Raw genomic sequence first — 13,666 nt, forward strand, 5'->3', positions numbered from 1 at the left:
TTTCAGTTATAAAGCAACTCTTAATTCCAAGGAAGTCTCAGTCCTGCTCTTACTTAACCTCCTACGTGGAGGTAAGAACATCCATTAACAACAAGTAAACCAAGAATTGAAAAGTATCAGTGATCAACAGGGAAATACACAAAGAAACGCCTCATGTCCATTTACCAAGACAATGCCAGAGTCAGCTAACCATTCCCTTTGTGTATTCAGTGGTTGTGCATCTGGACGAAAAATAAATGTTTGCATTCATGCTCTGAAAAGTGACAATCAGCCTCATCACAAGCCATGTAAAGCCCCTTGCAGGGTTGGCTGGGGGCTTTTCTCTTCAAACTCCTTACCTGTGTACTATCAAGGCTTCTTAAAAATCAGAGTCTCAGGCTGTAGTACAACTTCATCACCACACATTCTCTTCTACAAGTTCCCTTGCTACAAGCTGGAGCATCCAACTACTCAGTCCTTTCTGCTTGCTTCAGTATCTGTGTTCTACACCTTTTAAACCTTCCTTCTGCACATAACAACTCAAATTCCAGGAGATGATGTTTTTCCACTGCTAACACAAATGGTCATTGATTCGCAGCCAGCTGAAACCGCCCTCATCTAACCTCAGATCTAGTTGTTTGCTTTTATTCCTGATTTTTGCAGTCAGACATGTTCAACTCCTTGCCAGCCTGTCCTCTAACTGTTCATTCATATTTTCCTCTTTGCTTACTTATCACTCCTTCACCATGTCTTCATGATGTCTCAGCAATTTCCTTTCAGAAAGCCAATGAGACTCCTCCTTTAAGTTCAGAACTAAGGCAGGAAAAGCTTAAAACTAAGTTGTCATCATAGCTAAAAAGTAATATAATCTATCTATCTATAATCTATCTCTGAGGTGACCTCATTGTGGCCTTCCAGTAGCTGAAGGGGGCCTACAAGAAGGCTGGGGAGGGACTGCTCAGGATCTCAGGTAGTGATAGGACTAGGGGGAATGGAATGAAGCTGGAGGTGGGGAGATTCAGGCTGGAAGTAAGGAGGAAGTTCTTCTCCATGAGAGTGGTGAAGCCCTGGAATGGGTTGTCCAGGGAGATGGTTGAGGCCCTGTCCCTGGAGGTGTTTAAGCCCAGGCTGGATGAGGCTCTGGCCAGCCTGACCTAGTGTGGGGTGTCCCTGCCCATGGCAGGGGGTTGGAACTAGATGATCCTTGTGGTCCCTTCCAACCCTGACTGATACTATGATACTATGATCTTCTCCTGTCCAGACTTTTCCATTTAATACCACTTCTTGCAAACTTGGTTATTACCACAAACAAAAAATCCAAAGGAAACACAAACTCAAAATGAACTCCTGGTTATCCACCCACTCCAAATGCCCCAATCCCAGGACTGAGGAGGTTCCTTTCCAGGCAAATGCCTTAAACAAAAGGAAACAACAAAAGAATCAAGCTGGTTTTGGGGATGAGTTCACTCAACACTCCAAGCTGAGCTTTCATGCAGGTGCATATTTCTGCTTAGAGGAGACAGCACAAGCATTCATTTCTTCTGTCAACAATAAGCTCATAGATTCCAAAATAAGTGTCTGACATGGGTGGCAACACAAGGATGGGTGACACCATGTACTAGATCTCCACCAGCACTAACACTTGTACATTTCCTGCAGCCCAATTCTAACACAAGTTCCTGAAAACAAGACTTGAATCTGCAATGCTCTTACAATTTGATGACAGCTTTCCTTTACTGAACCTCTGTCTGAGGCTGACAGAGCATTACAAGCCAAAATAACTCAGCTTTTTTGAGGGCAGGGCCAGAAAGATATTCACACATGAAAAGATTCCTATAAAGCCTTATCAAAGGCATCTAGAGCCTCATCTGATTTGGAGAAGGAACATGGAGCTAAGGAGGTTATTCCAGTGTTGGCCCTACACTTTCTGTGGTCCCTAAACATTCTTGCAAATTTGACCTAGTTACATCTCAGGAAGCCATCTGTGCAAGAAGACTCCCAGTCAGCAGCCAGAGTTCAGTTTCTTTGAAGATTCATTCCACCTACACCAAAACAAGCACCATCTACCCAAATGCAAGCAGCTGGGTGCACAGGAGGCACGTGGCACTCCAGCTGCAGAGCTGAACGAGATGTTCTGCCCTTGCTGCTGGGATCACTACAGAAGCAGGACTGAGATTTAAGACCAAATATCCTCTCTCACACATTCCCCCTTCCTTTACAATGTACCCAAGCACTGAAGCAAATGTTGATGGAGAGTAGGACAAGGCTAGGTACACAGCAGCATTGAGGGAGACAGGCATCAGAGCCAGGAAAAATAGGTGAAAGAATACAGGAAATTAAGTAAACCAAGACCAGGACAGAAGATAAACTTCCCCAGAACCTGGGAACTATACCCATTATCCCTAACTGCAACTTTCTTTCCAGCCCCTGGGTGAACAGATTCACTGATACAGTTTTCTTGTCAATAACCCTTTTTAATGGTAACTCTGCGAGGAGAATATTGGAATTGATGAAATTCTACAGTGCAGCTATTCAACACTGAACACACAAGCAGTATAATGACAATATCATGATAATGAGGAAAGTCTTTTGCCACAATACTGTTTCCCTGCATACCAGGAGCTACCCAACTTACACCATTCTTACTCACTATTTTAGGCAACCAAACCCAGCACTTAATACCAAAGAATCCAACACACTGCACTGTCATGCCCATGTAAGATAGCACAAAAAAGCACCCCAAACAGCAAGCACACAACTCCAAAACATCCTGCACTGCCAAACTATACTACATTCAGATAAAGCAATCAGTAGTTCTTTTAAAAAAGGAGGAGCAGTTTGACTCTTCAACTCATTATTGGGTTCCTTGAAGAGAAAGACATGAAGTTAGAATGAATAGAATAAACCAGGTTGGAAGAGACCTTCCAGATCATCGTGTCCAGCCTATCAACCAACACCACCTAATCAACTAACCCATGGCACCAAGCACCCCATCAAGTCCCCTCCTAAATGCCTCCAGTGATGGTGACTCCACCACCTCCCTGGGCAGTCCATTCCAGTGGGCAATCACTCTCTCTGTGTAAAACTTCCTCCTGACCTCCAGCCTAAACCTCCCCTGGCACAGCCTGAGACTGTGTCCTCTTGTTCTGGTGCTGGTTGCCTGGGAGAAGAGACCAACCTCTGCCTGTCTACAACCTCCCTTAAGGTAGTTGTAGAGAGCAAGAAGGTCTCCCCTGAGTCTCCTCTTCTCCAGGCTAAGCAACCCCAGCTCCCTTGGTCTGTCTTCACAGGGCTGTGTTCCAAGCCCCTCACCAACTTTGTTGCCCTTCTCTGGGCACACTCTAGCAAGTCAACCTCCTTCCTAAACTGAGGGGCCCAAGTTCTTCCAAACACTGGGACATTCTGAAGCAATTACAAGCTGCATGGCAGAAGCATGCTGTGACTGAGTTAACACCCCAATCATTTGATCACCAACTAAAATGTTTTATCCTCCCTCCATCTGTATGAAGAAAAATACATGAAATGAATCAATACTTAACTACCTTGGAGAACACAATGGCAGGGCAAATTTTTCTGAAATTGGCCAACTTCTGCATAAGCTACTGGAGACCTTATTAAGCATAAGGAAACTTATCCAAAAAGCAGACAAACACCTCAAAGTTGCAAGTATAACGTTCTATGGGTGTTTCAGACTCAAATAGGAGCAAAGATGTTCTATTACAGAAGTTGCAATGTGGGGAAAACCAGAAATGCAGCAAGGGTTAAGATTTCAATGTGAAAATTCCCTGTGTAGCATCTCCAACAATTTCAGTGGTACCTAACATAAGATCCAATTCTCCCTAAACTGCCTTCCAATGAAAAAAGAAATAAAACCAAAGCAAAGCAATACTCACCTACTATCTAACCAGATCCCTGACTTGCTTGGATTCTTAATAGAAGTATTATTCAACTCCATCTGAAAGAGCTTCTACTAGGGTCTGAGTAACATTTAGAAGATGGGAAGCAGTTCACAAGCCTTCCTCAAGCTTAGCTGAAGATCAGACTTACACATACCCACAACTAAAACTCACTACCAGACCTGAGCTGATTTGAAAAGCTGTGTCATCATGCCATATTAACTAACTGCACCACTGAAATGAAAGTTGATACTGAGTTTCCCCAAGAGCAAGAACTTTTGGTTTCAGTTATGATTCTGCTTTATCTGTGCTTGACTTCAATTTAGCCAGCAAGCACAGAAACTATTTCCATGCTGACTAATTGAGAGGGAGCTAAAAGAATGCCTACAGAGATGCTGCACAGCTCAGAGAACTAAGGCCACTTGCCATCTCAATAGGAATGTGGTCAGACCACTCCAAATGGTACCACCTTTGAGGGGTGCTGACCCAATTCAGTCGTCTTCAGTTTAAAACCTAGCATTGCTTGCTTAATTCAGTTCTCAAACCCAGGGTGGACAAAGGTGAGAAAGCTGCAGAGTATGTTTTCTATTGCTAGAAGTTTCAGCCCCGCTCAGACTGCTGATAAATCTGAACTAAGAGCTGACCTTAAATGCAACCATCAGTTTTACAAACATTCAGATACAAAACAGCACAGCCAACTCCATTGCCAGGGTATGCAGAGGCTCTTTAAGAACTTTTCTGGCACCTGTGCAAAAGAGTTAGTCACTGTCAACAAAAGCAATATATAGTTTTTAAAGTAATAAACTACCTCACGCTTCTAGCTATAGCTAGTAATATTTTTCATGTTAGACAACTTCTGATATGGCCAACTGCAACATGCAACAGACTTCAATTAGACAAAACAGATTCTGTGTACAAACAGAAGCCTAGGTCACATAGTTTTCCTCTCAGAAGAGTTAGCACATGCAAATGTTCCTTCTCTTGTGCTTTTAAAAAGATAAATATATCCTACATCCATACCTTTCCCAGGAGTGCCTACATTGGAAGTTGAACTTACTTGCACAATTATTACCTCACTGTTTGAAGATAAATATCTAATTCTTGACCGAAGTCTGCCTCACACATCCATATACGAATGTCTGTCTTTGGTCTCTTAATAAACTGACTCACAACACCAATTATCAGAGTATCAATAACGAGCTGTTTTAACTATAACCAAGAAATCATAGCCTAGAACAGATAGCACACAATTCTGAGAGTCTACAATAGGAAATTCACTTAAAACTGACACTTTTCAAGACGATGTTAATTACAGGCACTGACAGACACTTAATTAAAGCACTACACATCATGACACTGGGCTGGTTGAAGCAACAGCGATGGGAAATACCACATCCAGAAGGCAGAGAAAATAAGAAGTGGGGGGTTTTCACAACCTCTTTTTGAGGAAGTTCACATTTGGGTATCAATTTTGCACTCCTTTGAAGTTCTTATGGTTATTTCACTTAAAATATCACACTATTGTGACGCCAGTTTCGTAAGACTGGCTGCTCACACTGACTAGTTACTGCTCTCATTCAAACCATTTAAAGTCCTAATTACAGATTTAGAACCAGGTCAAGTTTGTAGATTGCTCAACTAAAATTTTACTCATGGAATTAAAAGGGGAAGATTTTTTTACAGGCTCAAATGAGACAACAATACCACTTATTCTTCAGCATCTAAATGGAAATTCAGGGAGGGAAAGAATAAGTAATTCCTTCATCTTTACCTAGATATAGGAAATACTGATAAAAATCTGTGTTTTCCAGAAACATTTCATTTCCCCCATTATAACCCTAAAGATACATTTCTGTGCATACAGCCTATTTATTGCTTGAAAGAACAGCACTTATTGCCAAGTTAAAAATTACACTAAAAAAGACACATGAAGTTGACAGCAGATCCTGACTGCAGCCTTCACAAACATTCTCACCTACTGTGGACAGGCAGGTCTTGGATATAGTGCAGTAACTTGGCAGAAGCAGCAGAAAATCAGTGGATGAAGTTAATTTTCTTTTTTTGGTATTATTATATAAAACCCCAGAAACTAAAAGTAGCACCTTCTCTGGAAGAAGTATCTATAAGAGAAAGAATTTGTGATGGAGCTCCTATCTTTCTGTCAGAACAGGACTGGCTATTTCAGTTGGGAACACATCACAGCTTCTCTACAAGCCACGCTTAATTGGTCTGAAGGATTGTGAAATGCAGTGTTCCAGGTAAGCCTAACCTGCAGCACAACTGACTACTGATCCAGCCTGCTCCCAAGTGTTCATGGAAAAAGGTCAGGCAGGAGCAGGCTCCAGGTCTTCCTTGAAACTGCAGCCCATCTCCAAATTACATCTTTTCTGGGAAATCCCCCACTCCTCACCCCCATCAGGCAGCAGTCACACCACAAAGAGATTTATTTCAGGAATACAATAGCCAGAAGCCGCCTGTCATGAATAGTAGAGGGAAGCAGGTTAAAGAAAAAAAGACTCCCACTGACAGCACAAATTGCTTGGAGTACTACTAGCCTTCCGTGCTATCACCTTTCAGACAGGTTGGAAACACACACATACACCCAGGAATAAACAGTAAATGCAAAGTTGATGAAAGATACACAAGAAGCATGACACCTATTGTGTATGCACAGATGAACTGAACTTGACAAAAACTAGGGTCACACGCTTGCAACCAGAAAACAAGGCATGCAGCCTACCCAGGCAACAACACATTCCTGTTCCCTGCTCTTGCAGAATGAAGCCAGACATGAGGCTACCTGCTGTTTCAAGTGTACTACTACTAAGTGCAGTGTTATTAAAACAAAGACAATATGCATGTGGATGTGAGAAGAAACTATGTCTTACAGGTTAGAATACCAAAGGCTAACAGACAAGCATCTCGTTCAATGAAAAGGAGAAAAGAGTGCTGTGTGGATCTTTGTGCTAGTTTAGATAACATACACACCCAGAAGAAGGAAAATTGCAGTCAACAGAGAATACAAAGCACAACTATACTGCATTAAGCTTCTGATACAAAACATCAATGTTGTGATCCACTAGTGAGAGTGAATCCTGTTCATACACATCCCACAAAGATTAAGCTTAGCTTTTCATCATGGAGCTGGTTAGCATCAACCAAGTACTGAAAAGAAATGCATGGAGTTCCATCCTGTAAGTAAAGGATTTCTGTAACTGACCTATTTTCACATGAAATAAATGCTCCAGCAGAAAACATTCCACACAGAGAAACACATGCTTGTACTCTGTCCCTCCCTGCGCTTCTAACTCAACAAAGATTCCAAGAAGCTGCGGTACTATGAAGACCTACACCTGTATGACACTAGCCACACAGTAACCAAATACCAAATTTAGTTACAGTGTTTGTTACCAGGACAATTCAGACTCGAGTTACTTTGTTAAAAAACAAGGATGCAGCACTTCAGGAATGGTACTCTTCACGGTAAACTAACAAAATCTTTTCATTCATTAGCTGTCACAAAGGCAGCAACAATCAGTCAAGGAGAAACCACATCTCCCTGCTTCCCTGCAAAAGCTTCTACATGAAGTTAGGTTTCTGCTTGTTGTACTTATGCTCAACTTCTTCCAAACATATATTCAGAAATATGCTACATGTAAGTAGCTCACCAAGACACATGGGGACTTCTTAAGTGGAACACTACAAATACTTGTAAGAATTAGGAGTGTTTTTACTACACTTTATTATGCAAACAAAGGAGACAATAAATCACTGCAGTAATCCCCGAAGCATTAAGGGCTTCTTCTCATTAACTCTGCACTTCAGACACACACTTCGAGATGTTCTCAGAGATTCCTCAGCAGAATTGTCTGAATCCTACCTTGGATTAAAACTACTTCACCTCATTCCTTAACCTGTTCCACACAGACTCAAAAAAATAAATTAATTACTCCATATAAATTGTTTAGGTGAACAAAAGATATGTGGGAAAACAATCTGAACTAATCTACAACAGCATGCCACAGAAGAAAGAAGTGCAGCAGTTTTAAGCAGCCTGGGCCAGTCAAATGCATCAAAGTTAAGCAGAAGAAACAAACGAGCTGTTGATCTGTAGGAGCACACGTGTTACTACGGAAAACAAAAACACAACGACAACAAGCACATGGCTTTTAACAAAGACAAAACAGCTTTTCTTTTTGACACTTCGAGCGACAGCATAAGTGAGAACCGACCTCCTTAACCACACACACAAAAACAGCCAGCCCTTACCTATCAAAGCCTGGAAAAGGTTGCTTTGGAAGATGTTGATGACACGCTCTATGGAGTTTCGCAGCTGCCGGTCCTCCGCCTGGCTCAGCTTGGAGCGGTATTCCTCCAGGAGGCGCAGGGCTCGCTGGGTATCTGCAAGCGGAGACCAGGCACACCGGTGACCCTGGCGCACCGGGTAGGAGCACCGGGGATGCACGCGCCGGGCACGCAACAAGCCTCCGCGCCCGGGACCGCCCCAGCCCATCCCGGCAGCTTCTTTGTTCGTATCTGGGAGAGCACGGACAGGACCGTGCCCCTCGGCGAGCTCGCACTGCCTGCAGCCCGCGGACCGGCGGGTCCCAGCAGCCGCCCCCGCTCGCCCGTCCCGCCGCAGACCCCCGCAGCAGCTGTCAGACAGCGACTCCAGCAGCCGCCGGAGCTCCTCGGCTTGCGGTGCTCACCTTGCTTCCGGACGGGCATGGCGCTCCGGGGTCGCGGTGCTTCGCCTTACAAACTTTGACTCCGACTCGGGGCGGTGCGGCGGGGGCGGCGGCGCGGCTCCCCCTGCCGGCCGGGCGTGGGGGGACGGCGGCCGCCCCGCCTGACCGACCCACCCGCACCCCACCGGCCGGCCAGCGAGCGAGCGGGCGGCTTCGCTCGGGGCTCCCGCCGCGGCACCTCCCTGAGAGATGGGGCAAGACGAGCCGAGCCGGACAACGTGGCGCGGCGCGGTGCAGCGCGACAGGCCGGGCCGAGCCGGTGCCGGGGCAGGCGGAGCAGGAACACTCACGCCACCCGCCACCTCCCGCTTACACTGCTCGGAAATTCCAAACTTTCCAGCCAAAATGGCGGCCTGGAGGCTGGGGGGAGCGCGGCCCCCCCCCCCACGTGACCGGGCCCGGCGGCCACCCAATCAGGACTCGGCTCGGCTCGGGGCCGGTACCTAGTCGGCGGGGCGGGGGGGAGGAGGCAAGGTGAGCTCTCGCCTCCCGCCTTAAAGGGGCCGGCGCGCAGCTGCCTGGCCCCGCCCAGGCCCGGGTGCGGCGGTCCCGGCAGCCTGCTGGCTTTCCCGGCCCCTCGGGACGGCTGAACGCTGCCGCTGTATGCCAGGGGGCCCGGTGTGGGCCGCTGGAAGGCAAGCCTCCTTTCTTTCCTCCTTCTCCACCTCCTCTTTCCTTCCTTCCGCTGGCAGCAGGGCTTCACCGGCGGTAACAGAACTGGGAGCGTTCACCCAATGCAACTGGCTCGCGAACGGCCCCGGCGCTGATGGCCACCGCCCCGCGGCGGACGTGAGGCTCTTCGCTGTGCGGGGGGGCCGCGCTCCCGAGCTGGTGACGGCCGTCGTGTGCTCTGGCAGGGCGGGACAGCTACAGGTGTGCCGCCGGAGTTGCGTGGCAGGGCCGGCGATGCCTCTTCAACAGCCGTTTACCGAATATGTACGCAGCTGGCAGGGGGCAAGAATGGACTAAACAAGAGTGTGGGCAGTAACAGATCAGCTCCTGTTGTGCTGCCTACGGTAAAAATATGCATACAGCGATGTCCCTAGCTCCAAAAAGTTCGTAATCTAATTGCATAAGGAGGCCATGGGACAGGCAGGGGCACAGAGACACCTTACAAGGCTTGCCCCTGCTGTACATGGAGCATGGGCATCCACCTGTTGTTTTCTTCCTTCAGTCATCCTGTTGAAGAGCAGCATGAAGAAAGGAAGAGCTTTGCTGCAACTAACAGAGGACATAAGGTTAACATTAGGACATCATGGGAGAAAGCATGAGCAGCCTTGTTTATGTGAAAATTTAAGAAACACAGCATCAGGAAATGATGAAAGCTACTTTCTTGAAACTGGCCTGGAAATGGTAGTGAGCTGCCATCAAAGGCAACACAAACAGCTTGCATTTTTGCATCATAGCAGAGAAGAGACAGCACTGAAATGGGGACTTGGGGAGAAACATGTGTGAGGTGCATGATCTATGAAGCGCATTCTGGATGCTCATTGGAAGGAAAATGTATATTAAACCTGGTGAATTCACAGGTCACTCAAATACTTGTGCAGAGGGGAAATGATACTTCTTTATCAGCTTGACACTCGAATCTGCAACACTTCAAACCTTGTATGCATGTGCATATCAGAGTCAGAAAGAGACTGAAAAGTTCAAAGCAAATCTTGCTGATGTGATTTATTTGATCCAAGTTCACCTCTCCATTTACTCTTTTTTATTTAGACACAATTGCAAGTGTACAGGACCTACCCCACATATTAGAAAGAATGTACTCAGCAACTCTTGCAAATCTGAAGTCTGAAAAAACAGAACTAGATGTGACTGCAGCAAAAGCCTAATCTTAGAGAAAACCTACAGTGCAACACATCTAACCCAGATCTGCAAGAGGCCACTCTCTCTCTCTCTCCCCTCCTCCCCAGTACTCCTATGTTTTGTACTTAGATTTACACCAAGAGTTTCTCCTCCTCCCACAGCTATGTACTGTGAGATTGTTCACATAGCTCACTGAAGAAAAAGCCTGCAGAATATATGTTTAGTGCTAACTGGCACACATCTTGCATTTTTCTCCTTTCTAGTGGTATTTTTACACTTGCAGAGTGTTGGCACTAACCGGTACCAGTTCATGTATTTTGAAACAAAGGGACATGGGCAGAAGAGTCTCCATCATCTGGCCTCTGCAGTTTTCACTGTTTACAACAGCAATAAATGTACTCTAAGGGGGCCCATGGTCCTCTTGATGTCAGAGGAATGTATATACAGAGGAAGAACAGCTTAAAGTTAGCTAGCAGAAAGGAGACATCTGCAGTAGTTTGGTTTTCCTGACAAGTATGTATTACAAAGCAAAATAAAACTAAATCCTCTGTTTCTTTCCCCACTTAAAAGAGACAGCATAAATAAACTACCTTTTCACAAACAGAATTTGATGCTTTATTTTACATAAAAGATAATCCCATTACATACGGTCATTGTGCTGGGAACAGGGAAATAATCCCATGGAATAACACCCTGGGACAGCATTTCTCACTTGCTGCTAATGCTCCAGGAAAACAAAACAAAACCACCAAAAAAATGAAGAAAAGCCAAAAAAAAAACCCATACACAACATCAAAGAGGGGGCCAGGATGAGAGATCAGCAAGCCAGGAAGCAATTAGGTGAGCCTTATTGTACCTCAGAGAGTGGTGTTTGTTCCCAGCACTTCTGTTTCAGTTCAAGGACTACGTTTGTGGATCCAAAGTGGTTGAACCAGAAAGCACAGTACCAAAATTCACTGTATAAAGTGGGGTTTAAATTCCAGCACATAGAAGAAAATATCCCATGGATGGAAAATAGCTTTTTCTGCGAGTGCATTGCAGTAAGAGTCAGTGTTGCAAAACTCTCCTGTATAACACATTGGCTTTTTCAGGCTCCAGTTTTCAGGAAATTGCTTTGTTCCCTTGGAGGAGGGGAAAATCTGGGAATGAACCAGAGCATCATTTGTGCCACAGCTTAAGCAATGTCATTCAAGTCAAACCATTACAGGCAGCATACAGAAAGGCTTGTGCTTAAATTGTGCCTGGTGTGGTGAGCATACCAGCCAGCATTATGCTGCACTCCACACATCCTGGCTGTGCTTTAGAATGACCCTTGACATAGGGACTAAAACAATTCCACAAAGCAGGAGCTTGTAGCCATTGTAGCCCTCTTGGCCCCAAAAGCAGCTGAGGATATGACTGATGGCCTCCTCTCCCTGCCTTCTGAGCTCACTGTTAAAATCCCTTCTTTTGTGGCCATGGCCAGCAACCTGCATGGGACTCTGTCTGAGACCATAGCTCTGGGAGGGGCATGCAGCCTGCTACAACGGGTGTGTTGCTCTGGCTGTTGAAGGACACGGTGCTCAGGGGGATGTGCATATGGCAGCAGGCAGCATTTGGCAGCAAGGAGAACAAGCATGTTGCCCAGATGTGGAGGAGCTCACTTAACAGTCCCCTAGCCCCTGCTGCTTGTGCACATGAGGAAAAGGAGGCCCTGTGTGAGAGGCTAACAACCCAAGTTTACAAACCCATAGGAAACACAAACGATGCTTCCCCATTTTGAGACAGACATCATTGGTGGCTGCCTACTCTGAAAATGAGTAGGTGTAGTGACCCCTGCCAGGGATTTGTGCCTGATCATACACCAGCTCAGAACTCTTTAAGGCATGGCAGATATGACTCTGGAAACAGCTTCTTCTGCTCTAGAAACATCACCTGTGTGGCTGGCACCCCACTGTGAGGAACAGGAGCACTGTCAGGCTTCTTATGTCTTGCTGCAGTGATGTGGCCACAGGAGGTTATGGCTTCATGTGGCTACCCCACAAGCCCCCTGAAACAAGTTGACAATCATAGGGGCTGCTCAAAATGACAGCATAAGTAGCTGTGTAGCAGCTGGCACCCCTCATGGTAACTGGAGGGGTATGACAAACTTAGGAGACTTCAAGAAACATTCATTAGATCCACACGTAACACAACAACAGCCCAGCAGCAATTTGAAAACCAAGACAAGAAAAACAGGAGAGCAGGCAGCACCACAATGCAAGGACTTACAGTTAGCAATATGGCCAAGGAAACAAACTCACACTGCATTACAGCAGAGGGTGAGCTAGACTAACCCGATAAATACAGGCACTTGGTACTCATATCATTTCAAGTTGGACACTGGTGTATAAGGTGGCATGTTATTGGGACTGATAATAACAAAAAAGTTGCTGCCTGTTGAAGCATAATGGGTAAAATGCAAGACTCATTTATATTTGGCTTACCAATAGAGAAAAACACAAGAATAAAAAACATCCTGGTCCTTTCCATCTTATGTTTGTTTTCTGGTTACATGCCAAAGTCACCACGCAGCATACAAAGAAGGTGATTTCCCTTTTACATGCAAAACTAGGAATTGTTACTCATAAAAGGATCTCTGACAATTGCAGAAAAGCCTTCTCTTCACTTCCCTTGCAAACTCAGTGCAATACTTCACAGTTAACTGAGGAAGCAATGAAACTAAGGAAGCCTAATTTCCCCTGCCTAAGAAAGAATGAAGCCTGAATGAGTTCAGCTGGTTCATTACGCTTCCACTCATCTGGATTCTCTGATGTCTGATAAGGTTGGATCGTGCACCATAGCCTTACCTTCTAGGAGCTGTCTTTTGGGGAGAGTGCCTTTATCATCTGTAATTTTGTGGGTTTTAAGAGATGCAAACAACTTCTTGTAGGAACATTCTGCTTGAATGAAAGCATGGCATGGTAGCACATGTCTTTTTGGGTTTTTTTCTCCCCTGAAGAGCTACTGCATAGAATAAACCACAGAGTTATTAGAATAAACCAAACCAGGTTGGAAGAGACCTTCAAGATCATCGCGTCCAACCCATCAACCAATCCAACCCACCCAAGCAGCTAACCCATGGCACCAAGGACCCCATCAAGTCTCCTCCTGAACACCTTCAATGATGGCGACTCCACCACCTCCCTGGGCAGCCCATTCCAATGGGCAATCACTCTCTCTGTATAGAACTTCTTCCTAACATCCAACCTGAAC

The 13,666-nt window shown here is 45.6% G+C and overlaps 1 protein-coding gene across 10 annotated transcripts in view; it reads right to left on the reverse strand.

Moving 5' to 3' along the window:
* The window catches only part of DLG1 (discs large MAGUK scaffold protein 1), a 161,957-nt gene extending 152,990 nt beyond the window's left edge, over positions 1 to 8,967 (reverse strand). For 9 of the 10 annotated variants that reach the window (XM_068145595.1, XM_068145602.1, XM_068145592.1 and 6 more), the window contains exons 1-2: positions 8,585 to 8,966; positions 8,145 to 8,276 (exon numbers count right to left, since the gene is read on the reverse strand). In XM_068145595.1, coding sequence (XP_068001696.1) covers positions 8,145 to 8,276; positions 8,585 to 8,603 — 151 coding nt within the window. In that variant the 5' untranslated portion in view covers positions 8,604 to 8,966. Of the gene's footprint in view, positions 1 to 8,144; positions 8,277 to 8,584 lie in introns of all 10 variants that reach the window. The other variant, XM_068145601.1, reaches the window with a different exon arrangement.
* Between the last annotated feature and the right edge of the window lie 4,699 nt (positions 8,968 to 13,666).

This window comes from Melanerpes formicivorus, unplaced genomic scaffold (genome assembly GCF_026170545.1).
Source record: "Melanerpes formicivorus ecotype bairdi unplaced genomic scaffold, bMelFor1.0.p_v2 SCAF_12, whole genome shotgun sequence".
NCBI lineage: Eukaryota > Metazoa > Chordata > Aves > Piciformes > Picidae > Melanerpes > Melanerpes formicivorus.